The 27,939-nt window shown below is 41.3% G+C and overlaps 2 protein-coding genes and 1 long non-coding RNA gene across 3 annotated transcripts in view; 1 reads left to right on the top strand and 2 right to left on the bottom strand.

Moving 5' to 3' along the window:
- Positions 1–27,939, bottom strand: part of LOC145436102 (uncharacterized) — a 423,401-nt gene that overhangs the window by 362,477 nt on the left and 32,985 nt on the right. The gene's annotated exons all lie outside the window — the stretch shown is intronic.
- LOC145436067 (putative aarF domain-containing protein kinase 5) lies at positions 1,381–11,670 on the top strand. The gene is made up of 15 exons (XM_080313345.1): positions 1,381–1,577; positions 1,910–2,236; positions 3,391–3,567; positions 4,730–4,894; positions 5,882–5,995; positions 6,477–6,608; positions 6,674–6,757; positions 7,804–7,885; positions 8,269–8,353; positions 9,276–9,373; positions 9,972–10,065; positions 10,133–10,219; positions 10,455–10,529; positions 11,251–11,358; positions 11,420–11,670. The coding sequence occupies exons 1-15, from the start codon at positions 1,548–1,550 to the stop codon at positions 11,523–11,525; spliced, it is 1,764 nt and encodes a 587-aa protein (XP_080169471.1). The 5' UTR covers positions 1,381–1,547; the 3' UTR covers positions 11,526–11,670.
- On the bottom strand, positions 15,121–22,079 carry LOC145436069 (eukaryotic initiation factor 4A-III). The gene is made up of 10 exons (XM_080313346.1): positions 21,851–22,079; positions 20,935–21,007; positions 20,273–20,402; positions 20,079–20,211; positions 18,809–18,942; positions 17,781–17,869; positions 17,077–17,215; positions 16,460–16,575; positions 15,842–16,077; positions 15,121–15,337 (listed from the first exon to the last, which is right to left on the bottom strand). The coding sequence occupies exons 1-10, from the start codon at positions 22,014–22,016 to the stop codon at positions 15,321–15,323; spliced, it is 1,233 nt and encodes a 410-aa protein (XP_080169472.1). The 5' UTR covers positions 22,017–22,079; the 3' UTR covers positions 15,121–15,320.

The raw sequence follows: 27,939 nt of genomic DNA, 5'->3' as shown, positions 1-27,939 counted from the left end.
CAAGTCACAGCTCACCAGCAGACCTCTCGTGGCACATACGTTAAAATCACCGTTGCCGGGAAATTCATGTTACCGTACCATCATTAAGTTACTTGTTTACGTTGGAAAACGCCATTGTGACGTCATCTTGATGAAAGTCGCTTTCAGCCCTTGCCCCACCACCCGATATTGTCACGAGCCGCCACTGTCATTAGGCCTTTTCAGCGCAATCCATATATTGCCTTCCAACATAGCTTCTAAGATGTAAAATAAATGTAATCGTGAGTAATCATGATTACTTTTCCAATGTTATCGTAATCGTAATCGACTACTTCCTGATTTTGCTGTAATCGTAATCGTAATCGCGTCATTCAGAAGTAATCGTAATCGCAATCGATTACATTCATGAAGTAATCACCCCATGTCTGGTCACAACTATAAAAGTGAGATTGACTTGTGATGACTCGGAGCCTTGTGACTTGGTTACAATCCTGGTCAGAACTATTCAGAAATATTCGAAGCAGAAGTTATAACTATCCGAAAATATCCGAAACAAAATCTGCAATAGAATCCTAATCCGATTCGACTATCTCAAAATTGTCCAAAAATTCCGGACCGAACAGTATCCGAGTTCGTCCGATGCTCATCGCTGCCCCCTACGCCATACAGTGCTGAAACCATAGTGTCCTATATGGTGTCGACACAAGCAAATCTCACGCCTCAGTGAAATTGTATCACGTCACAATTTCCATTTGGCTACAGGCAATTTGACGGTCATTTTTGACCGGCTTGCCGGGCATTAAATTTGGTAAAACTGGTATCAATCGAAAGCTGACTCTGCACTGATTACGAAAATATAAATTTTATTCCGCTCGCGGCCCTGGAACCCTCACAATCAGCCTCGAATTTTTCATCGTTATGGAGATTGGCATTGAGACGCAACAATGCTGTCTGGCGAAACGAGAGATTGGCATTGGGACGCAACAATGCTGTCTGGCGAAACGAGACAGTTACTCTCTAGCTACTCTCTCGTTTCGCCAGACAGCATTGTTGCGTCTCAATCCTAATCTCCATAAGAATGAAAAATTCGAGGCTGATTGTGGGGGTTCCAGGGCCGCGAGCAGAATAAAATTTATATTTTCGTCATCAGTGCAGAGTTAGCTTCTGATTGATACCCATTTTACCAAATTTAATGCTCGGCAAGCTGGTCAAAAATGACCGTCAAATTGCCTGTAGCCAAATGGAAATTGTGACGTGATACAATTTCACTGAGCCGTGAGATTTGCTTGTGTCGACACCAAATAGGACACTATGCTGAAACTGTCCTTCGGTCAATGACCTCGAGTTACCAAACTATGTAAACAAACCCTACCGGCAAAATTCGTTCCGCATCAGTACCGAATCGTAACATCGCACCATAATAACACCACAGATACATCACCGTGTTACGTAACGCTAGTTCACTCATAGAATACCGTGTTTGAAAGTTATGACTTTTTTCAGCTAAGAAGCGCTAACAATCAACGTAGGATTCCCGACGTATCGCTTACCAAACGGATCTTTATTTCATGGAAAAGACTTGGCGAATTTTACGTCTGGTGAGTACCGTATTGCTCCGTATATACCGTAATCCTGTGGCAATGCTATATAGCAGTTTTGTGTGTTTTTAGTGTAAATGAGTCGAGTTGATGTGGACCGTATTTTCAAATTACTGTTGCCATTGATATGACGTTCTACTCTAAATATGTGATATTTCGATATCAGCAAAAACATATCAGTTTATTGGCAAAATTTGTAATAGGCCTATCATTATCGGTCCGAAACTCTGATGTCGTTTGTGACAGTCTCAACTCAACTAGCAAAATGTGCAGTGCGAGCTCGCATCGAATTATGATTATGATGGAATATAATAATTATTTCTCTGACACAGGTATCAAAATCTACTCATCAAAGTATCAACCAGACTGCAGTCAATCCTGCGTGTAGCACTCATAACCTGCAGTTTACTCGGATTGTTACTAGTGCCGCTGATATCACCAGTCTCAAACCGGCGATCACTAAAAGGGTCGCGTATGCCACTTTTGCGTTGAGTCCTTTTATCGGGGCTTTTGGTTATTACGTACAAAAGTATGGGTGGAAGCAAGTAGCCGTCTCATTGAATGGACTGGCAAGATTCGGTCGTTCTGTACGTGCTGGATTGACGATATCCGTGGATTATTGGTGGACCATGCACTTCACACTACGGGGATATCGTGAGGTTTGTATTCTGCAAACGTACATAATGTACACAATGGATATTATGTCCGAGCATTGTTTTAATGAATTTTTCAGACAGAAAAATGATATTGCAAGAAAACTTGACGATAAAATAGGAATAATTAGAATCGCGAACCTGTAAAGTTTTGGCAAATTAGAAGTAGTAAACTACATTCCAGAAAAGATGTCCTTAAAGTGGGCGATATTACCCCCGGCGGTGATTTTGAGAAACGGGGTAGTGAAAATAACGAAGTGGTCGATAGTGAGGCGAAAATTCTAGAAATTTCAGGGCGGAGATAGTGAAGTTGGATTAGCAATGCAGTCGATTAGCGCGTTCGTCAGGATTTATCAGCCCAGGATCAAGGAAAGCGGTTGATCACAGCACATGAAGTTAGTGTTGATCTCATGATTTAAGCCGGAACAAACTATGGATAAACTAGTTATCTATAGAAACTGCGTACAGTGCGTACCATTCCTACGTGCAAATATTTGCGATAATGACCGTGCCGATTGTCTCCTAGGTAATGGCTTCACTAAATAACGAATTATGTACCCACCATTGCAGAGCGATATCAATATTCTATAATCCGTTTGTTAGCTGTACCGTACTAATTGGTCACGACTTTCATTTGGCGATGGATGATGATAACACTACCTATTACAGTAGCAGTATCGTTATTAGCAGGTGGCCGTTTCATTCAACAAATTGACAACTGACAGCCTATAACGCGTTTTTGCATTATGATGCAACGGATGACACCACTTGATTGAAAAAAACTCGGGACACCTCCACTATCCATCGCGCGCAGCTTTTTATACCTTACGCGTCGCGATTAGCAGTATTTACTCGGACGATTAGCATTCTTCCGGATCAGCCAACTTTATTATCTCCGCCTACAATGTGTCCCGAATAGCAGTTTTTAATCACAGGATTAGCATTCTCCTGGATCAGCTAACTTTATTATCTCCGCCCTCTGTCAGTTTTGTTGATAGAAAGGCGACTCGAAGCTTGACTTATTCTAGCCAGGGGAAGGTGAAAACGAAGTTTGTAACAACTGTTTTAGAGCATTTCAAAATATTGATAGGCCTACTAATTAATAAAATATTATAGGTAATGCTACTCCAGCTGCCTAACTAAATACATGCTTTCATCAGGACTCCACCGAATATGTGAGCCTGCTCAAGAAATGCCACCAACGTACCGCTGATCGCATGTACAGCGCTGCCTTGAAAAACGGTGGAATTTACGTCAAGCTGGGTCAAGGCTTATGCGCTTTCAATCAACTGCTTCCTAAAGAATACGTCGACACTCTTCGACCTTTGGAGGACAAGGTTTGGAATACTAGGAATATGTAAACGTGCTTGGCTATTTGTTCAGTTATGTGAAGAACTGATGCGCTATGAAGAATGTTTGCCCATAGCCCTTGAATCTCAAGTTTGAACGAATATGAAAGTAGAAATATGTCATTAGTAAATGCATTGCTCAAAATAGTTTTTCAGTCTTATTTTTTGCTGACAACCCTTTCGGATCGCGTGGACGACAATGTTTTGGTCGGAACTGGTTTAAATCTACTGTCACACCATTCGTGCAATTTAAACATAATAAAAAGTGAAAATTATTTACTATTTGACGCATATAATAGGTGGCCTTGGTTGTCAAGGAGTATTGCCATGTCGAATCAGCTCTTTTAAATTGGACCACTGGTTGTGAAACTTTTTGAGACGCGCCCTATCGTGGGCCAGGTTGGAAACGACTGCGTTGACAATCAACTACCCATTTGTCTGTCCGTCTACAGCAAATAATATTGTTAGTTTAAAGCTAATGATGGTGGTATAATATAAACACTGCATTCAACATACTGAACTAACTGAAACACATCCACTTCCGACAACATCATTAATTTATACATGGTTCCTTTCCTGCAATCCGACATTACGTAGCTAGAAAATATTTGGCATTCCCCTGCATATAGTTTTGAAGTAGGCCATACGCCTAAATCATTGAAGCACTACACTAAGACTGACGTTCTTACTACGCTAAATAAATCGGACTATGTGAGAAGTAACATATAAATTATTTAAAATATAGATGAAATTTTTTAGGCCTACGCCAAAATGACTTAGACGTGACGACTTGTGTTCAGTAATGTCGGGCCTATGCAATACTGACTAAGTTTTGTGATGTGATATGTTGCAAAAATTTATCAGCATATAACAGAGCCTTATTTCAATATTAGAAGATTCAAATGGCAAGAATTGCAAATTAGGGCATTTACTAAATCTACCGATATTGAAATCATTGCCACTTTACACCCACACGATGCTCTTGTTATGCTAATGTATCTTTATAGCATTTTCGCTTGTTCACTGAAGGTGAAGCATTATTTTTTGCAACCACAATTGTATACTTGGTCATATGTTGTACATTATAGCATCCATTGTGTTCTTAATCACTCTTGACGATTCAACACTATCATATCGAGGTATCGTTAAGGCATTGGATTTTGAGCGTAACGACATCTACGAGCTGTTTCAAGAAGAGTTTCAATGCTCTCCTGAAGACATGTTCGAAAAATTTGACCCTCGGCCAGTAGCGGCCGCGAGTCTGGCGTTGGTTTTCAAAGCCACGACAAAGGAGGGGAAAGAAGTGGCCGTCAAGGTGTGTGCAACTGATACAGAGATTTTTATGGTTTTGATTGAAGTAGGCGACCTCTCAACCGTACATTTTACTGCCGGATGACATATAGTCCTTATTATTAGGCCTGGGCTAAACCGAATACCTGGCTTATCAATTCCAAATACCATATATTAAGAGTTGAATCCAGTGCTTCCCAATATGATGTCATACATAGTAGAAGACTAGAAGTGAATTGCAAATTTCAAATGGAAAAAACGGGACAATGTTTGCACGTCCGCATAAATCAGTATGTCCCTATATTTATTAGAACACGCACATCACACTTGGCAAAAAGCTCACCCTTGACTCATCCTGTGAAATTTCAAAAAAAAATTGAGAAGCTGACATAATTATTTCATTCAACCACAAATAGTATTGCCAGCTCATTTTGCTGAGATATAATTTTGCATGTGTTTACCATTCTTGGGCAGCTACTTTCAAACGCTTTGATCGAAATCTTAACGGCTTTCCTGTGAGCTTCTTTCAGGCTCGTTGTTGTTTTTTATCAATAATCTATAGAATGAGACACAATCACGTAGTATTTTTAAGATTTTCCAAATTTTGGACGACCCCAATACTCACTACTTCGAGAAATTCAGTTTTATGAACATGCCTAGTAGACACATGATTTAGTTGCTGTTGTGTGGATGAATTTATGGAATTGATAATTCTTGTAGAAAAAATAAATCTTCAGACGCAAGAGGCTTGTAAATTAGGTACTTGACTCGATTTGTTCGACTTGAACCATTAAGTCGATACTCAATACCACTGCGTTTTTGGTAACAAGTTAGTTAGAAACTGTATGGTTTAATGTGTACATGAGCGATATGACGCGAATTAAAACGCTCTGCCCAATGACACGAATTATACTGACTTGGTATCACATCCTGCCTACACAGACAACAATTTAACAGCCATGATACAAAAATCTCAATCCCCTGGCTGAAAATCCAATCCATTCTTTTTCAGTCTCAATACATCGACTTGAGAGACCGTTTTGATGGCGACGTTCGGTGTATCGAAGTTCTTCTCAAATTAATCGGATGGATGCATCCGAGCTTCGGTTTTAGCTGGATACTACAGGTAGGCCTACGGGCGAAAGGATTTACAATCGTTCTCCATAAATGTCGCCTCTTGTGCTGTGTACACAGGCCACATAGAAGAGCCATCAACTTTGTCAGATTTTAGGCCAAGTCAATAGGCCATTTGCATGGTTTTGGTCATGGGATAGGTTGCGCATAGCATAGGTATGCAAGCATAGGTATGCAACCATAGGTATGCAAGCTTCTACTCACTTCTGCATCAGTGCTCATGGCAAAGTTCTCATTTCAAGCCTTCGATGTAAGGGTATAGAAGTATTGAAATAGGCGTCTTGGATGTGGTTAGCAGTATTTTTGGTAAGAACACGCAAAAAAGACATATAGTCGTGTATGATCCATCATATGGTTTGCTTTCATAGCAATGTTGTTGCCATCGACCCTAACAGACTGTTGTTGGCATGTAGTATATGCGACATGTTTTTAATTGAAATGACGGACATCAAATGTTAACATTTCGTCCTTAGGAAATGAAGGGAACACTTGCGGAAGAGCTTGATTTCATAAACGAGGCGCACAACAGCGAGAGGTGCCAAAAGGATTTGAAAAAATTCAACTTTGTCACTGTACCTGAAATCCACTGGGATAAAACTACCAAGGTAACTAATCGGTGGCATGGTTACTGTTGTTGGTTTGGATTATAATCGTCTGAAATGATTAACAGAGAATCATGACCGCCGATTGGTACGACGGATGTAAAGTTAATAACCTCGACGCCATACTGGACATGGGTTTGAGACCGGCAGATGTAAGTAATTTGTGTCATAGATGTCCAAGATATCCTACCTAAAGCGTTTTAATATTTGCGACATGGGGCATTGGGTTGGGCTGGACGAAATTGAGATCTCTCATTTTTATGTGTTGCGCTTTAGGTAAGAATGTCTTTCGCTATAAGTTCACAGAAATATTGACTCCAACGGCGCTACATGTTTTGGATGCTGTGTCATGGCTAGGACGATTTTTTTCACCAAAAAAACTTAATTTTGACAAAATTTTGCCCTCATGTAGGCCTATGTAAATTAGGTGTTTTGCACGTAATGTTATAATTGTACTACTTATCTTCATTTCTGGTTGGAACTGTCTGTCCTTACGAAGTAGTTTGGCCTGAAAAAAACCTTTTGACTTGAAAACTGACCAATTTTTACATTATATGACATTACAACTTTATTGTGACGAAATCTAGACCTATGAAGTTTTTCCAGTAGTTACATCGCGCATTATGGTAGAAATAATTTGGATTTGCTGTGGTACAACATTCTCGGGTAGTAAGTATCTGTCCTTACTAATAATGGTGGAAGAACGTTCAACAGCAGCAGTTGTTGGCTGGCAACACTGAAGTTGTGCGTACACTGCTAGTGAGACACCGTTTTGCTTCATTCTGACAATGTGACTCTGCAATAAAGTTTATTCTACCTTACCTGTTTTTTGCCTTTTGAGTACTAGAGTAGTTTTCCTACCTGTGCGACTTCCACTGAACAGTTTTTTTTAAAATTTATCCACATTTTGAAAAGTCAAAGTAGGTCTGGATTGTGTTTGCGTCGGCTCTGCGATTCAAACTGTCACTGAAACGACCAGGCGAAGTAACCCATGTCTAATGGTCACAGAATATAATTGATAAAGATTGCACCCATTTGCAGTATCGTTAGTCATAGATGACCGATCTGCTGTTCAAAGAACCCGACCCTCGACCCAATCGAATTTTTGAAACTACTTTTGAGACCTTGATATTGCACTTTAGCTTTAAGTAGATTCGACACGTCTTCGAACCCGCCTCCATTTTTTTTGGCGTTCCAGGTCGCGAAAAAACTCGTCGTGGCATTTGGGGAGCAGATTTTTTCGTCGGGATTCATTCACGGCGATCCGCATCCCGGAAACGGTGAGTTTGGGTTCAATCCGAGACAGACTTGGACGCTGGATTTGGATTTCAGTCAACTGTCCAGTTGTCTAATTAGAACAAAATGCTGGCGATCTAATTATAATCTAATTTGTGAAATGTTTTTATGTTCATATTTTGTGATATAATTTCTGGTACTCTGATTTGATATGAACTGATTTCGATTGTTATTGTATTTCTTTGTCAGTCGAAATTTACTTCAATTTTCAAGTATTTTGGGAATTCAATATTGCTAATTTTGGTAAACTGTATAGCTACAGTTCTGGTTCTAATCTGATTTTGTAAAGCTGAAAATTTTTGTTGTTGTCCAACTGTGATCTTGAATGGTTTTCTAGATGCGCTGACTTACCTTCTTTATTTTCAAGTCTTAGTGACGAGGAGCAAGGAAGACCCGACCAAAGCTCAACTCATCGTGCTCGACCATGGACTGTACGAAAAAATTTCCAAGAGGTTTGTTCGAAATTTGGCCGAATTCATTTCAGAGGGAATTTACTATTCTTGCTGGTCGAATAGCCATTGGTATTTGTAGTAGTAGTAGTAGTACTTCACTACTAATAATGTTTAAGGGAATTACGACCTCAACAGGGCTATGTGGTGAAGGGCTACTACCCCATCACCATAAAATTTTCACAGCTGCTAGCTGTCGCTATGCTATAAAAAACATCACAAATTGCAGTTTTAGCCCACAGAATTCGGGATAGGAGAAAAAGTGCGCCGACACGCGAAACATCGTACCTCAAAATTGTGATGCCCCTCTTCCGATCTAGCGCCTGTTTTGCGCCCGAGGAAGTACTTGGATAGTCCTGCACATGAATTTTGAAAGATTAATGTTCAACTCAGCTTGGATGAATTTCACTCGCAAATTTCAAAGTTGTATTTTTTTTCAAGTGGTTGTGCGGTTCCATGACTCGGAGTATGGTAGACCGAGGTCAAAAAAACTAATGGCAAAACACGGGCCTCGAGGACAGCTTTCCGCCAATTACTCCATACAAAATTTTGATTTACTTTGAAGCAATGTAATGAAATATTATAATGTCGGGAAACCAGTGACAATACAGGAAATTTTGCAATTTTTACTTTCTTCAAATAAAATGCGGGCATGACGTAAGAACATAGGTACCATGCTATTATTTCCAACCAACAATAATAAAAATTTTGGTACTATTTCTGATCTGCGTAATTTCAAGATTTGTCAGCTCGAATGTGCTTGTAAGACGTAGTTGATTCTAAATTTCAAAATTAAATTGAATCCAGACAGAAAATATCTTGCATCCAGATCTGATTCAAATCATGCCCAAATCTTGACTGCGCCATTGTAAGCGCGACTGACTGAATGAGCGTGCTTTCGATAACGCCTGTGTTTTATCCGCAGGGACCAAGCCTCGTTATGCAAGCTGTGGAAAGCGATCGTTTGGAAGGATGAAAATCTAATGAGGAAACATTCTGTCGATTTGGGCATCAAGGATGAAGGTAATCTTTGCTCTAAAAGATATTGGATTGGAAATATTCCCTTCATTTATCTCCGGTGTCTGATACAAAATTATTAATAATTTAGCCGAATTTTGTTTTATGACTGTGTTGACTGCAAATTTTTTCATTCATTTTTAATGTTATTCATGACAAATGATGATTTTTACTTGAATAAAATCTATGCTTCCATTCCCTCTCGCACAAGACAAATCTTTTTGTTTAGCGCTAGAATTTTCTGCGCACCCTTTACTAAATCACCATGAATTTATTGAAGTTTTTTTTTATGTGCTTGTTACCAACGACTGTTTCTCACTTACACGGATAGAGCACTGTATTCAGGCTGTAGTAGGATGTGTGACACCTACCCCATGTGGATGACCGACCACACGTAAATGTAGGTCTGACTGGCAGAGATAAAAGCTGATTTCTTTTTTCTAAACCTTGTTTCGGATTTGAGATCTGGTTTTGTCTGAAATTTTGGTGGAAATCGTAGAAATTGTGAGAAGCTTCACGTACAAATCAAATCTAGCTTTTCCATATCCAAATTCATATTCGCCTCTGCTTAGCGTTTACTAACTGTCGCCCATTTTCACCATAGACTTCATGCTTTTCTGCGAGATGTTAATCATGCGACCCATCCGCTTGGAACGCGAGTTCAACCCTTCCGATCCGATGACCAGCGAAGAGTACAAGTGAGTCCTCTTGCCCCCCGTACGGGTTCGGTATCCGTCGATGTGCTCAATTTCGTTTACGTCATAGATATATGCTGGACATGGCGGCAAGCAGATTCGATAAAATCATGGCATGTCTTCGCGGGATGCCGAAGCAGATGATATTGGTGTTCAGGTATGTCAGTTTTGAAGACTTGTCTATCTCCATTCTCCATCTCCTGGGCAGGAATGTTTTATGATCTAAATTACAGCCGCCAACTCTATTTTGACTGCCGCATTCCTGGTAGGTTGGGTTCAAAATCAAAACCCTATCCTCCTGAAATGACAAGTCTATCTCCAATATCGTCCTAATTGATACGTTAAACCTGTATGTCCCGTCGGATGTGATAAGGCAATTTCATGCTTTTCAGGAATTTAAACACTGTTCGGTGCATCAACCATACACTGGGCTCGCCGGCAGATCGTTTCTCCTTACTTGCACAATGGTAGGTGGGACAGTGAAATATAGTTTTTGTATCTTGACTGGCCTTATCATATTTTTTCTCCGAGACGACCTGATTTATCGATCTCGCCTTCCGACTGTCCTATTTATCTTTTTTTACTTTTCATTCGGTGTGCATGCCTCCTTTTCTACATCGCCTAGGCCAGGTGGGTGTCTGATTTCGAAGACTACTCCAAGTCGTTTCGACACCTTCCTATCTTTCATTGTATCGTAGTCTTGTGATGTTTTGAAATGATGAAGTTTTTAGCAACAAATTGAATTGAAAAGATGTTCGGTAACTAAGTACTGCTACTTTTCGTCATTGAGTAGGTCCACTGCTTGAGTGGTTATGTATGAGATTGCCTCCTCTTCTATGTAAATGCCTTTTACATTTTGGATTTAGTATAACACAAAGTAGTTCTCAAATATGTTTGTATCATTTCTATGGCTACAATTATCACCAAAACTGCTCAAAAGAGCCTGTAGTAACTGTCACTGAATATATTTTCGGAAATTGTACCTATCCGTGCTGTCATTATGCATTTTGCGTGAGTCCCGATGTATCTTGCACCTCCGATGAACTGCTTACGGTATGCCTATGTCAAGTCTACTTCCTGCAACTACTACCAAGTACTTTTCAGTTTACCTCCACGTCTACTTAAGTAGCGATGCTGGATATTTAGGACCCTATCGGCTAGCATTTCATGACTGCGTCTGAATTTTAGCGCCATACGAGGATCCCATAAGCTGGAACACGAACTCTGTAATAACCTCTCGTGGAGAAAACGTATGGAGATGCACGGGGAAAGACTGCAACTCGACGTGAAACTCTGGTGCGATCCTAAATTTCATATCCCCATGCTCTTTCAACCAGTGTTTTTACTGAAATTTCAGCGTTGAATGGGTGAAGTTTTGGTTTTTGAAACATTATCTGCGGATCCTATGCTTCATCACCGGAAGCAAGGAGCTCAAAGACGCTATCAAGGAACTGGAATCTTAATAGTGTTGTTAAAAGTTGTTCACTGTCAATCTGCCTCAGTAATAATGTATCTCTCGCGCTAGACCTCGCCAAAAAGGCAGGCGTATTTTTGTTAGAATCTTTGATTTTTCTTCTGTCAATACAAATAAATATTTTCTTACTACGGGACATCTTGCTTGGTTCGTGATGGAAGAGATATTGAATATTTGAAGGGTATTGTGACCAGGCATGAATTTGAAGAAACTGGATCTGCAGAATTTGGTCGAAATCCAACCTGAGCTAAATAGCTTCTAAAATGAACCGATGAAGAAAGAATAACATCGAAGAAGACTGTGACATCGGGCACTAGGTCGAGGTGGACGCCAGTTCAAGAGACCCCAACTGGTTGGTCGTTCGGCATCCCCATATTTGTTCATTACATCGCATTGTACATTGTATGTGGGTTTTGAGCAGATGGAAATATAATCTGTCAATTCATTGTAAATACAAATCATTCAGTTTCCACGCTAATATTTTAAATAATTCCCTTGTTTACCTTATATGCAATATGACGATGGTTTTCAAAACTTTTTTAGACACGCCCACTTTTTATAGTGAAAAATTTTGCGCCTCCGGCCCTTGTCGTCATATCACAAAATGCAACCAGAATGCTAACGATCCTAACGGATAGTTTGACAGCATGGAAGGTTTGGACTGTTAATGAGACAATTCTCAATTATGAAATTCGGACCACACACAAGAGCAATAACTATGAATTAGAGCAGGGGTTCTCAACCCGCGGGCCGCATGCGGCCCGCAGACGCTTTTTCTGTGGCCCGCGAGATCTTTCAATATGATCGCAATTACTACCGGCACAGTATTGTTGCATACGGTATCAATTTAGCTACTAATGCTCTCTTATCGCTCCGTCTCTGTTTGATTTATTCTCATTCTTCAATGTTTTCTGGTTTCTTGATATATGGTCGAGTTTAGATTCTTATTGTTCTGAATAGGTCTTCGGACAGTTCCATCTCGAGTTACACATATCATAGGCTTACCATATTTTGGAAATCTAAAAAGAGGACACTTTTTTCAGAAATTTGCAACTTGCAAAACCGGAATAGAATTCTCAAAAACCGGTGAATTTTTCCCACTTTGCGATCGGTTGACTAAAAAAAAGGTCATCTTTTCCGCCCAGAGCTCAAAATACCGTTTTTCTCTTCACATTGCCAGGTGGATGACTAAAAAAAAAAGGTCATCTTTTCGCTCGGACCTAAACTCACCGTTTTTCACTCCGAAATACCCGCCGGAGCGTCACTTCTGTGCTAATTTGCGGCATGTCACCCGCAATTTGCTCTAAATCTGACCTAAATTTTCAAAAAAGAGGACAAAATCTCAAAAAAGAGGACAAAAGGGCGTCCTCCGAGGACACTTTCAAAAAAGTCTAAAAAGAGGACAAATCCTCTTAAAAGAGGACGTATGGTAAGCCTAACATATCACCTGATCTTAGAAAAAAGCGTTGTTAGCTAGGTCTCAGGCTAAGCAATCCATATTTTGAGGCATTGTTGAGATTGCCGACGACGTTAAAAACACATGGTTCAAAATTGCTTGGTATATCGCTTACCCATGAAATCTGTTAGAGAAGGTGTTTCTCCAACAAAACGTTACTATACTGTGCGAATCTCCGCTGTTTCCGGAATTTAGCAGCAAGGACAACTTCACCTAACAAATTTCGAAGCTGCAGTTGTCTAATTCAACCGTGACAAGAAGAGTAACAGCAATGTCAGTTAATCTTTTGTCGCATGTTTTGAAACACGTTGCCCCGTAGACTACTTTAACCTAGCATTGGACAAAATCTACGGACATTGCAACGCTAATTGTATTGCGATATTCCATCAGAGTGGATATATTTGTAGACGTAATGCTGGCTGGGTAAACGTGGGGAGAGGGGACTAGCAAACAACATCAACTTAACAAAGCTGACTTCTGTAACTATTGGTGCAGGGCATCAGCCATGGAAGGAAAGGAGAATGGTTGATTGGTTTGCTCAGAAATTACCCCGGACATGAGACTTCTTCTCCTATCACTGAGAGCCCAAAGTGACAATGGCCTCTGTGAAGAAAAAGTTACCGTAGTTGTATACTTGCCCGCTCACGCATTGAAACAGAGAGTTCAGTTCTCTGGTGCAAGGGTTTGAAGGTGCACATACCGACTTGGGAACGAATGCAATGCACGCTTCATGAAGAGATTTACTTGTTCCGTCGGAAGATGACACAATCTCACTAGAAACAGCAACTGAAAGCTTACGAACGCTGTCCATTATGCTGTAGAATGCATACAAACTAAATGTCCATAGACGACTGGTAAATAGGCTATATTAGCCTAAATATAATAGTATAGTCCACAAATATACGGTAATAATGTTCTGCGGCCCGCAGCGCTTTTTGCTGTTAAAATGCGGCCCGTCACGCAAGGAAAGTTGAGAACCCCTGAATTAGAGGATTTTTTTCAGTTCACCACAGCTTCACGCCCCTTTCAGATGTTTTCATGCCCCCCAGTTTGAGAACCACTGCACCATGAGATGGCATGAATTTGGGACGTCAATCTCAGATACGCTGCAGGGTTCGGATAATATGCTAATCTCTGGCAACAGATGGTGGAAACGGGAATGACAGCTGCCACTCACTGGCTCACTTCAGAATTAGGGAGAAGTTCCACACATCCAAATCCGGATATCGATATATCATATGTGGATACTTTCCAGATGAATTCCCCTCATCTTTTCAGTCAAAATGACATTAAAAACAAAGTGGATATGCCGAAATTTCTCTTGCAACCGAATGTACGATATTCGAATCCGGTGTACCTGACTTTCCAGGCGAATGACGGTGGAGATTTGGTAGGTCAGAGCCAGTCACATATTGGTAGATCTTCGTACACTACAATAAAGCAGAATAATTTGCGATAGATTTATCAAAACTAAAATTTCCTACACGCTTCGCGCAACATGTTGTCACTCGATGCCTAATATCAGATTGAATCTAACTATATTCGCGATTACGAGACAGAGTGTCGTTCAACATATGCGACTTTGCGTTTGCACTCGCAGAAAGACCGTCGACTATGAAACCTAGGCACAAAATGATTGACGCATGTTGGTCGAAACTTTCGATATCGATATGTCCAATTGTCCAGACGCCAATCGCCCAGTCCTTGCAAATTGAGCCCAGTGATATACAGCAGGCCCGCAATATAATCAGGGGACAATATTATTGACCTGTGAAATTCAAAAAATTTTCGCGCTTGGCGCGGCTAGTGGCCCGCGCAACAGCTCGTCAATCGAATGTGGCCCTTTGGCTGAAAAGGTTGGCCAGCCCTGTGGTAGGTAGTCGAAATTCATTGAAATGTTCTGTTGTCATTATTAGGAATAGTGCCTCAAGCCTTCAAATCCAAGTGCCTGTCCGTCTCCCTCTACTATGGTTCCATGATAATAGCGACATCAAGCACGAAGACCACTCTCGAAAACAGTAAAACTTGACGAAATCTGCAGCATCAAGATCTCAACAAAGAGCGAGTCACCTCAAAACTAACACCTCCTTCTTGCCCCAAGCCCCAGACACAAACAACCGCGCACAAATCAAGTCGCAACTAATTTTATACACAAAGCTGAAAGATATTACAAAGTCAGTTACAAGCACGATGACGGGCCGAAATTTGACGCCCACGGCAGAAATTCAATGATTCTGTAAAAAGCCCAGGCTCGAGTGCGTCCGTTGGTGTCAGATCATCCTTTTCGACAAGCAGCTCCCGGTTCAAGTCATTGAAAGCTCTACAAGTCTAGATCAACTCGGCGACTGAAAAATACAAACAGAAACCGGTTGGGCAAGGCAAATGATAGCACAAGTCCCAATGGGACAGAGACTTCAATGCCACGAGTCGTAATAATCTGCTGCTCGTTGCTTAAGACACTGTCACATTAACTCGTATTCTTACTCAAAAATCGCATGGAATGGTTTTGTCATTCTCAAAACCTTACCGGTTCAACGTGGACAACTAGGATTCAACTGTATAGTCAGCTGTAGTATTTGATACATGTAACGTCAACCTAGTTCCGTAACATTGTGTTAAAACAGTTTGGTTGCAGATGGCAAATAATTTTAATGCTATATGGAACGATGGCAAGAAGTTATTTGTTAGGTTGCACTCGGAAAGTTGTGGACTAAAATAAAAGATACCAAAACAGGAAATAACATATTTCGCAGCATGTGCAAACGTTGCACACTAACGTCCCTAGGGAGGGAAAAATTTCGAAGTCTCAATTACCACATGCGGACCAAAATACCGAGAAGCATCCTTACCATTCATGGGCATCTCATCAATCTGTGTGCTGTAGTACTGTTCAATGTCTCGGAGAATCCTGATGTCATCGTTCTTGACAAAGTTGATGGCGACACCCTTCCTGCCGTAACGTCCTGAACGGCCGATTCGATGGATGTACAATTCACGGTTGTTGGGAAGGTCGTAGTTGATGATCAGGGACACTTGCGGGACGTCCAGGCCGCGGGCCCACACGTCGGTCGATATCAGGACACGGCTGAGAAATAGAGAGGCGGTTAATGCGTTGCCACTCGCACAGAAGTAACGCCACAAATCTCTATTCGAGTAGCAGTGGAAGTAGCTTCTGGCAGAACCAAATGACCCGGAAACACTCTAAACATCTTTGGCAATCGTAAAAAAGGATTCAACGCTGCAAAGGTGCGCATTCGGACAGCGGTCCGTCAGTCGAGTGGACCTGGGCTAGGCCAATTCGACATCAAACACCTTGGGCAAGCTCCCAAAAAATGGGATACTTCAGTCAACTGCCAACATTTGGAATTCACATGACCAAAACTTTACAAATCACTCAAATTTTAAGGAAATAGAAAGTCAAATAGCCAGCGACAGATTCGAAACAGTACAGGTATAACAACACATACCTGGCTCCGCCTCTGAATTCCTTCATAATCTCGGTTCTTTCCTTTTGCGGCATGTCGCCGTGCATCGCAGAAACAGTGAAGTTGGCCTCGCGCATCTTCTCCGTCAGCCAGTCGACCTGAAATTAGAAGATAAACTCAAGTAGCCACCCGATGAGCAACACATCGGCAGAGGACCCAGCAATATCCTATCCTAGAATTTGGCCGTGTGAAGTACATTCAGCCGCCGAGTTTGACCGACAAGACTCATGTCTGACAATCATGCCCTCAGCCCCATATTGCGAAAGAGTAAGCCAGAACGCTGGCTTTTAAAATTAGTGCTAAATCACCGTGAAACAGGCTATTCGTGGAGCAGATCTCTACAAAATTAATATTAATTCACAGACGGCGATAATTCTTTCGATACGATTATAAACAATGTGAGGCCGTGCATTTTCACGAAACCGTCACAGTCAAGTCACGGCCCTGCTTACAGAACTATTGACTGCTGTTTTTGGCACTTGATACAACTAAAAAGGGTACACAAAGGGTACGCATTAACATCTCTCTCAGAGAATTTAAAATGAAAATGCGTAGTTTTACCACGCCCCAATGTGTGCCATAATACACCAGACGCGTACCTTACGCTTGGTGTTACAGAATATGACGGCCTGCGTGATGGTGAGCGTGTCGTACAGGTCGCAGAGCGTGTCAAACTTCCATTCCTCCTTCTCCACGGCGACGAAAAACTGCTTGATGCCTTCCAGAGTCAACTCATCACTGAACAAACGAAATAAACGATAAACAGGGACAATCCACAGGGTAATGACGGCTGGCACAGACGGTCAAATCTAGGGATAACAAAAATGGTTGCCTGACATTTGAGCATGCAAAACTCGATTGTGAGACTTTAAACCCCTAAACTGACAATAACCCCAAAATCGACCCTTACCCAAACTATAACCACTAGTAAATGTAACTTGTCACTTAACCTCCATGATCAAGTGTCACGTGCTGCTATGACTGAGTAAACTGGGCACAATTGTAGATGCTGACAACTCAGTTGAATGATATTGAATGACATGATGGCAGTTTGCGTGAAAATAATTCAGGTTCAGTTACGTTCCGAGTTAATTCAAGAGAACGCGTGCTCGAGTTTGCGGGGTGGAGTTTTGAGTAGCGTATGAAATTAGAGTTAGGGTTGGTGAGAACTGCTTAGAACAGATTCTTAGTTTTCAAAGTAGCCTGTCATAAGCACTCCAGGATGGAAGGTGAGAAACGTGTACCGTTTCACACCCTGGTATACGGAAATGAGAACACGTCATTGAAAGGAAAAAATTCTTACCGTTTCACAAGAATTCTAACCGGGTCGGTCATGAATTTGTTTGTCATCTCCAATATCTCGTGCGGCAGTGTGGCGCTGATCAGGCATACCTAAATCAGAGAGAAATACAAGAGTAGACGAGCACGTGTTGCTTTAAGTTTGCTAGAGTTTGAAATGGACATTTGTAAAAACGGGCTTCCTAGCAACATGTCAAACAGCAACACTATTATCAACAGCGTAGAATGTTTGGGGATTTCAGGGACGTCGCAACTTACAAAATCATCGCGGGTATACGTTTTCAAAGTGTTGCGAAGGAAAAACCGGTTGAAATCAAAACAAACTTAACTGTGAAGGTCATAAATCCGAACAGTCACGAAACTGCATTATTTTCAAGCGAATCTAGGCAAATATATCTTTTTTACAGTGGTTAAAGTAGTCGGAGTTGGTACTCCAGCGGAAGTAACTCGATAAGTTTCTACTCAATTACGATACAAATAGAGATTTGCAACACAAGTCTACATTACTTGTTGATGTCGAAAATGAATGTCTGAAAACTACTGCAGTAGCCAATTGCAGGCTTTTAGCAGTTAACTGGAGGTGGCTGCTTCTGAAATTGAAGGGTGTGTCTTCGTGACTAAGGCAAAATTACTAACAGCACTGCAAATAGGCACAATTTTCTGAGATATAGTCAGTTAGTAACTCACAGTAACCATGATTCAGGGTGATTTCACCCTATTCCACTCGTATAGTGATGTAAACCTACCTCAAATCTACGTTCTACTTTATAAAACCCTAATCATAAAGTGTAATTTAAAAATGTACCACACGAGTAAGTCGTGCATATAAACAGCGCCTACTTGAATACTTCAAAAAAGTAGAAGTACTTAATTACAGACCATCTCTGCTTGCATGCAAAGTGATATCACGTATAACTCAGGTCATCCAAACTTCTACAACATTAAAATACTACTGTTGGATTTTAGCCAGTACCGAGATTGTCCAGAACCAGTATCCTGCAACGACACACTAATCCCTAGTAACAAGCGTACCTGAATAGCGGGCGGCAAGTATCTGTAGACGTCGTAAATCTGTTCCTTGAACCCCTTGTTCAACATCTCGTCTGATTCGTCGAGGACCAGCAGTTTGATTGCGCGAGTCCGGAGATTCCTGCGTCTGATCATGTCTGAAACAATCGGAGAGACTTTGTAAATCATATCCTCACGATTGGTCATCGATGCGATATAACACTGGTAGATACAGCTGACTAGTACAACGCTGTAGAAGAAAAACCCAGCTCTTTGTACCGACATCTGTTTCCAATCTCCATAGAAATGTCGGGATTGGCCAAAATTTATTGGCCTGTTCAATGACATTATCATTCCCATGATTATTCCGAACTTGAGATGGTGTTCCATACCGTTGGATTGATTTACGAGGACCGAAAGGGTCCCATTCTTGGGGAACATGCCGAGAACTGAGCATGAATTGTACAAAATCTGATAAATATCAAGCTTGGTTATGATCCGCACACACATAGGAAACTGTCACAGCAAAATAAAGTGGGGGGCAATCCGAAAAGAGGATGAAAATGCCCTTCGTCTGCTGGTCCGCTGGGTACGTGATTTTGCCAGAGTCAAAATTTTGCAAGTGTTGGTCAGACTGCACTGGAGTGGAGAACTATGGATACGTCCATTGGACTTAATGGGTCGCAAATTCAATTAGAAATGAACGAGGTTTGTATGTGATTTTTTTTAAATTGCTGGTCAACACTAACTAGAAGTTCTAGTTAAAAAGGTCAAATTTTACAGGATTTAGCACCATAATATATAATTATATATATCTGCCATATAGCCTACATATACACAAGTCTGCTCCAAACGATTTACGCCCAACAGTTTTGCCCATTCCGCACCGGGTGCACTGAAGGGAAGCTATCCATCCCTAAACACATCCGCAGATCAAGCGCATTCGCATCATGGCGTTGCTAGGTTACATGAGTCAGTGTATATGATGTAAAAAACGTCAAGGACAAACTACAAACGTTCTATTCCTATGTAAGTCTTTATGGTCTGCCCCTAAGCCTATAATAATAAGCCACTGGTCTAGCAATAGCTCCGCATCCCAACCGACATTGATTAAATCCAACAGCCTGTAATTTAATTGCAAGTCTCCAGAAATCACCAAGATAATATCCTTTTTAGAAGTAACGCAGTGCGACATATTGCAATTACCGGCCTACAATGAATTGTAGGACTTAATACTGCGAGCATATCAATGAATTTCGCTGCACTTCATTTTATGACTAAGTCTATTACTCACCAAATACACGGCCGGGAGTGCCGGCCACAATATGCTGCCCGTAATCGAGTTTCCTAATATCCTCTCCCACGTTGGTTCCGCCGATACACGAGTGGCACTGCACCGACATATAATCGCCTAGCGCCAAAATCACCTGAACACAAACAAGCATCGGAAATGGTAGAAATTCGTCGAAAGGCTTTACGGCCGCAAACCTTTTGAATTTGCTGTGCAAGTTCTCTGGTCGGGGCCAATATTAAGGCCTGCGTCTCTCTGATTGACGTGTCGATCATTTGAAGGGAGGCTATTGAAAAAGTAGCCGTTTTACCAGTACCGGACTGAGATCTGTGTCATCAAAACAAGATCGCGTTAAGATCTATAACATTAAAGAAAAAACATCATCATCATCAAAATCGAACGACGACAAAATTGAAATCTGCCCAGACAGTTTTCCGTGTCTCAATACAAAGTAACGAATACTGTATCAACTTGAGGTAAAAAGAGCATACAGGCATGATTGTAAATCATTTTTCACATATTATAGCATTATTTTCAGAACCGAAACGGACAACTTAGCTTCCTACGGAAATCACATGAAAATTCCGGCAAAACGTAAATATGAACACAGCTTATTTTCAATTTGCAGACATTCACAAAACCACCGTTAGTGGAGCTTCAACACATACCGGATGTTCTTTTCAGTTCCTATTTTAGTAATATTTTTGGGATAAATGACAGGTCTTCTCATCATTACGATGTACAGGGGGCTGGATATCATAAAGGAATCCATATTTTTTAGGATATAGAACCTGGGCGTAAAATGTGTGTGCTGCACTAAATAAAAATATAACGAATAATTAAATATAATAGATCTTACTGTGCAATCACATCTTGTCCTTTCATTATCTGTTTGATCGCTCTTTGTTGGATGGCCGAAGGTTTCTCGAATCCTGCAACGACAAATATATTGTTTTTACATACCAATACCTACCGGTACAATAGCGACTGTTGCTGACAAGAATGTCGCCAGTAAGACAACAGTATTCAGCTATAAAGTGCAACAACAACGGTCATTTTGGAGTTGAGGAGCCAACTTGAAAAGATTTCTATCCACGTTTGCAAATCAGTGGACTAGCCTACGGTTCAAAGTAAATTTTTCTTTTTTCATTTTCATTGTGATAACAAATTTTATTTTCAAATAATAATTAATTTGATTTTGATCAGATTCAGAGCCATAAGACTACCTAGTTAACACACCAATGGAATTATGAATTATGTCTGTTGTGAAATACAATGCAACATCGCCACATTGGTATCAACACAAATTCACTGTAACACATGGACACGGTCATAGTTTCATACCTTTCACGAGTTGCGGTACTCAATCAATCAATCAGGTTTATTAATATTTTCATCGTTTCAAAACATCACAAGACTGCGATACAATGAAAAGATAGGGAGGTGTCGAAACAACTTGGAGTAGCCATTAAGATCATCAAGCAAACTAGATGACACATGCACTTACTGGAAGTTATGTTTTTATGGACAGTGGACACTGTACACAGGCCAGACTGGAAGCAGTGGCTGTTTTACGGCATCATGTTGCCATATATTCCACTCTGGCCAAGGGCCAACCAGTGATTGCCTATATATGACTGACTACTGATGATGATGATGGTAAAGGTTTATATTCCTGTATACCATACTCAATACCGGTACCAATTAAACAATAGTCTTGTACAGCAACAGCACCCAACGCCATAAGCCACGTAAGTATAATATCATATGCATACCATAAGCATAAATCCCACGTAGCAGGTCATCTCTTAATCCCATTGCATCAAAGGTCGGGGTCACATCAACTCCCTTCGAAGTTTCGAATTCGACTTTGCTCAAGTCATTATCCCGCGGCTTTGTCCCTATACGTCGCTGCACGGATCTCTCTTGATCCCGGCTCATACTAGCGATATATATTATGATAATTAGTACTATAGCTTCCAACAAATGGAAAAACGGAATGAATGGTACCGTATACGCCTATACGGCATCACGGCGACAACCCGTAATCTTCCAGCAAAACATCAACTTTTGCTGTATCGCAGAACTTTGCGGTAATCAAGTTTGGGTACATAACATGTCCATCTATTGACAAACAGGGACACTTTAATAAAATAGTCATTGATCGCGCAATTTCAACCATGCTCTTTACCCGAAGCCGCTTCGCGTATATTCTTGTACATTACGTTCCATTGACGAATTCTCGCTATAGCTAAAACCATATGGCTCTTCCGCTTGGTTAGGTATCGACGGGCGGTCAATCAGAGCGGTCAATACCTTTATCCATTCACAAACACCACAACATTGCGATATAATGAAAAGAGAGGAGGTAAACATAATACCATATTCTATGTTTTAACCCCAATCTAGATTAAGGTAATATCATGTCCAACATCGAGTCAAATGCTATGCTATAAATAGATAATATCAGAGCCTTTTAGTTCCCCAAACAATTTAATCATTTCATCTCGAATAAAGGATCAGCAACCTGAAAAAAAGATGTAAAGAAGGGGCGAAGACATGAATTATACCTGAAAATTACAACCCTGTCACAACCGATACAAAGGCTACGCCCAAGCCAACTAGTATGATGAATTTTTAAGAACTTGATGCGCCAGAATGAAGTAGCCTGCAATAACATTGGCTTACAAGATTTCATTCCTTGTGTCTGTCCTGCAGAGATGAGCGGATTTGAAATTTCTATGTCCTAATCCAATCCAAATCCGAACCTTCAAATCCAAATCCAAATCCTAATCCATAACTTTTTCATATTCAAGTCCATGTCCAATCCTAATCCGATTAAAACAGGAAATTTAGAAAAAAAACTAATTTATGCAATGGAGGGATTCGAAAATTTTCTTTCACAACCAATGATTCACTTGATTCAAGATAACCTAGTAACTATAAGTACATTAATAACTGATCTGAATAAAGTTTGTCGCCATTCGCCACACGACATTTCAATCTCCCAGAAAATACATAAATCCAATCCAAATCCTAATCCGTTCTGAAAAAAATGTCTAATCCAAATCCAATCCAAATCCGACAAAATTTCACAAATCCTGTTTTTTCAAAACCTAATCCATGCTCATCTCTGCTGTCCTGAGATTTCGATCGGGTCGTAACCTTGAAATAACATATAGCGTGCTGCCTATGGGTGGGGGAGATAGCGTAGTGGTAAGCCGGTGGACCGGGTCCGATTCCCATCGGAGGTTCATCTGGGCTCCTCATCTTCCCCCGCTGTCAAAAAACATCGAAAAGAACTGTGACATCGGGCACTCTAGGCCGAGATGGATGTCAGAGTAAAGGATCGCTAATGATGCGAGTCGTTCGACATCCTCCTATCTGTTCGTTACATCGCATTGTGTCTTATCGCATTGTACATTGTGTGTAACTTGTTCAGATGAAAATTATAATCCAATGATTGTTGTTGTTGTGGATTCTATTAACCTACAAGGGCCATAAGCAACAACGTCATTTGTTTGAGTAATATTGTAGCAGATCCCTGTTATACCCTATAACCCCGCAATATACAACAACATTTTGTCCTGAAAACGTTGTGTCGGTTTGTTGGACTACCACTGCATAAAACTATCAAATGTTAAAATGGAATGGCAACGACCGATTTTGCAGCTTCGTTCCGCTTCGCTTTATCAAACTTATTTTGTGGCAGCGACTGTTGGATTTCTGGCAAACCAAAAGTTATCTTGCTGATCCTGGAGGGGGAGATAGCGTAGTGGTGACGATAAGCGCCCACCAATCTGACGGATTCGGTTTGATTCCCGTCGGAGGTTTATCTGGGCTCCTCTTTGCCCGCCGTTGCCGTTCTTACGGCGACAATATTGTTTATTTAATAATAATTTAATAAAGCCCAGAAAAGGACCCGACGAAAGAAAGCACTCACAAGGAATGGAAAGAACTAGTAGAAAGGGCTGCGGCTTCAAAAAAGATCACCATCGAAAATAACTTTGACATCGGGCACTCTAGGTCACAGTCCATCCTCAAGATTACCGGACCACGACTGACCTATCGATCTCGCTTCCCATGACATGCCGCCCTATTTTTGTCGCTTTCATTTTCTATACTGTCTTCTTTACTTTCATTCAGTGTGCAGTGCATGCCTCCTCTTTACATCGCCTAGGCCAAGGTGGGTGTCTGATTCCATAGACTACTCCAAGTCGCTTCGACATCTTCCTGTCATTTCATTGTATCGCATTTTTTGTGGTGTATTGAACTGATAAAATTGCTAATAAACCAATGATGAATGCTGATGATGTTAGAGTAAACGATCGCTACTGATGCGTGTCGTTCGACATCCTCCTATCTGTTCATGACATCGCATTGTGTCTTATCGCATTGTACATTGTGTGTGACTTGTTCAGATGAAACATATAACCCAACGATTTTATTATTATATTATCTTCCGGAGCGCAGAATTTACTGAATCTGGCCTTGATCGAAAGCTACAGTCGCACGGATTCCGAAAATATAACTGAAAATATGGTCAGGCCCCGTACTTAGATGACTTAGACTTTGTTCAGAACGATCGGATGACCGCAAAACAATGACCATAACAATGACCCATTGCGGCTCTTCGATTGCTCGGACAATGCCGATAATTCAGACTTGGAGGGTGAATTCTGGGTGGTTCAGAGCCTGATCATATTTTAATCTATATCTTCGGAGTCGGTGCGACAGTAGCTTTCGATCGAGACCAGATTCAGTACATTCTGCGCTCTGGAAGATAACTTTTGGATTGCCAGAAATCCTACAGTCGCTGCCGCAAAATAAGTCTGAATAACGCTTCAGCGAAGCGGAACGAAGCTGCAAAATCGGTCGTTAATGCCATTCCATGTTTACATTCGATAAGGAAACCATAGTGTCCTATATGGTGTCGACTAGGGTTAGTTCGGATATCAATAATTTTCACTATCCGGATAACGGATATATCCGTATATTTGGAATTTTGCTAACCGGTTAACCGGATAGTGAATCCTAAGTGAGATAATCGATTTCACGAGGTCTGCATGAAAAATGGATCGCAAAATCATTACACAGTGTAATTGCAGCTAGCTCCCTTCTTATAAAGCACACCGCATCAATAGTGGCATCCTGTAGCCGGGACCGGAGTTTTGTAACAAAGAGTCCACTCGTATTTAAATGCTCTTTCTGCTTCCACAAAATGGGCTGAATTATAGTAAGCAAGGCTGAATATAGTAAGCAGCGCTTCCTTTTTGCCCTTTCTTCTGTTTAGGTGTCCAGTACTGGAAGGACGAGTAGCTGATACCGGAATTGAGGCCGACATGATAGCTCGCTCTAATTCCTCCATGAGAAATTCACATGATCAGGCCCGTAGTCAGCCGAAAAATAAGGGGGGTGTTTCAAATAAAACGAGGTTGTTTCGATTTTTTTTCGAATTTAGTATCAGCGGAAATCAATTACGCTTGCACGGACGAACATGTTTCCGAAATGCGAACATTCGATGTCATTCAGTTGGCGCTTCTTCGATATACGCCCGAGATCAAAACAGTGTTCCCCATGACATCCGTAAATGTTTCCTCATGAACACGATATAAATTTATAAAGGTCAAAATATTTTTTTTCGTCATTTGAATAGACGGATATTAGGGTTGGTGGAATGGATATATTGGTGTTGGATGTGGGTTAGGGTCAAAGTCGGGGTTAGGGTATCCCAAGATTACGGTTGGGGGAGGGGGGTATTAGGGAAGAGAAACGAGGGAGATTAGGGTTGGATGTGGGTTAGGGTCAAAGTTGGGGTTAGGGTATCGCAAGAGTAGGGTTGGGGGAGAGGGGGAAATTAGGGTTGGGGAAACCCTAACCTCAACTTTAACCCTAACCCCAACCCACATCCAACTCTAAGACCCCCCTCCCCCAACTCTAATAATTCCCCTTCCCAAACCCTAATTTTGAGATACCCCAAACTCAACTTTGACCCTAACCCTAACCCGCATCCAACTCTTATACCCCTCCCCCAACCTTAATATCTCCCTTCCCCAACCCTAAGCTTGGGATACCCTAACCCCAACTTTGACCCTAACCCACATCCAACCGTAATATCCCTCCTTCCTCTTCCCTAATACCCCGACCCCAACCCTAATCTTGGGATACCCTAACCCAGGGGTGGGCAAACTTTTGAGCTCGCGGGCCGCATTCAACATCTGAATCCATTCGCGGGCCGCACTATATAAAAGTGGGATTATAAACCAAAACGCAATATTGATATTCGATTATATAGTGATGACATAGAGATAATATACGTAAGTCCTTATTTAAAACAAGCCAAACATTGCTTTGATGATATCGTGCACGCGTCAGAAACATATAGTGGCGAGATTTCATAGGCTGACGGACCTCAATAACCAATTTGTCAAAACTATAGAGATAAAAGTCGGTTTGCCCGATTCTTAGAACAGGATTGACATTTAAATCTGTGAGCAGCGATCTGTTCATAGATTTACTAATTCAACTTTTGGTTCAGTTCCAGGACACACAATGCTGACAGCATCATAACCATGTTAGCTTCAAACACGCTTCTACTATGTTTAGATAAAATATAAATACCCCAATTGTACGCATACAAACGAATCTACCTAAGACACGCCCGAATCGTTTTTATAAGCACAACACGAAAATAATTGAAACTTGGCTGGCCAATCTGAAATCCCACTCGTGATCCAAATCATGTCCATCTCGTTGCAGCTATATCCGCTGTGATATCAAGTATTTACCTTAGATCAGTGATTCTCAATTTTTTTTAAAGACACGCCCCCCCCCCCACTTACGATGGTGAACGATTTCGCGCCCCCTTATCGTCATATGACGAAACGCAACCACGATGCTAGCAAGCCTAACGGGTAGTTTGATGGCATGGAAGGTTACGACTGTGAATGAAATATATTGAAATATGTAATTCAGGCTAAATACAGAGCAATAACTCCGAATTTGATATAAATCGCGCGGAGCGCGAAAATTTTCTTCAGTTGCGCTCAGCTTCGCGCCCCCCTTCAGATGCTTTCACGCCCCAAGAGGGGCGTGCCCACCAGTTTGAGAACCACTGTCTTAGAATTATCATAGTGAAATATACTAAAAAATATTTAATCAAGTCCCGGCATTAATTCGATTTTTAGTACGCCTCTTATCAATATTAAAAAAAAAGTTTCTTTAGACTCTCGCGGGCCGCACAGAACGGTGTTGCGGGCCGCATGCGGCCCGCGGGCCGTAGTTTGCCCACCCCTGCCCTAACCCCAACTTTTTGACCCTAACCCACATCCAACCGTAATATCCCTCCTTCCTCTTCCCTAATACCCCGACCCCAACCGTAATCTTGGGATACCCCAACCCCAACTTCGACCCTAACCCACCTCCAACCCTAATATCTGTCTCTCCAAAGGCAAAAAAAATTATTTTGACGGTTATAAAATTGTATCGTGCTCATGGGAAGCACTTGCTGGTGTTACGTGAAACACTGTTTCGATCTCGGGCGTATATCGAAGAAGCGCCATTCAGTTTCGCAATGTCACTCATTAATCACAATCTATGATCATAATAATCTCAGCGGCATATTGTCTCCAAGCCACCATGAGATAGGAGCCAACGCATGCCATGCCCGAGACTATGGTTACGCCAGCTATGATATCGTTCGTACCATGCCTATTGCAGATGCGATTGCGCAGGCCAGCGATAATATCGTGAGCACCAAGCCAATGCAGATGCGACATGCGATAATGTAGGCCAGTGATGGTATAATGTCCATTGTCCAATTGTCCACAGAGCCAGTGGCGGCTCGTGACAATATCGGGTGGTG

Source organism: Botryllus schlosseri, chromosome 3, assembly GCF_051294905.1.
Source record: "Botryllus schlosseri isolate E-star chromosome 3, Bs_hap1, whole genome shotgun sequence".
NCBI classification, from domain to species: Eukaryota; Metazoa; Chordata; class Ascidiacea; order Stolidobranchia; family Styelidae; genus Botryllus; species Botryllus schlosseri.
This window is presented reverse-complemented; position numbering and strand designations above follow the sequence as displayed.

Bases quoted from the DNA above. Each gene is read 5' to 3' on its own strand.
- LOC145436067 (XM_080313345.1), top strand. From the start codon at position 1,548: ATGGAAAAGACTTGGCGAATTTTACGTCTG. The intron at 9,374-9,971 runs GTAATCTTTGCT...TTTTCACCATAG, and splicing joins TTTGGGCATCAAGGATGAAG to ACTTCATGCTTTTCTGCGAG. The intron at 10,530-11,250 runs GTAGGTGGGACA...TCTGAATTTTAG, and splicing joins TTCTCCTTACTTGCACAATG to CGCCATACGAGGATCCCATA.
- LOC145436069 (XM_080313346.1), bottom strand. From the start codon at position 22,016: ATGAGCCGGGATCAAGAGAGATCCGTGCAGCGACGTATAGGGACAAAG. The intron at 21,008-21,850 runs GTATGCATATGA...TTGTCGTTGCAG, and splicing joins ACGTGGGATTTATGCTTATG to GATTCGAGAAACCTTCGGCC. The intron at 17,870-18,808 runs GTACGCTTGTTA...TCTCTGATTTAG, and splicing joins ACTTGCCGCCCGCTATTCAG to GTATGCCTGATCAGCGCCAC.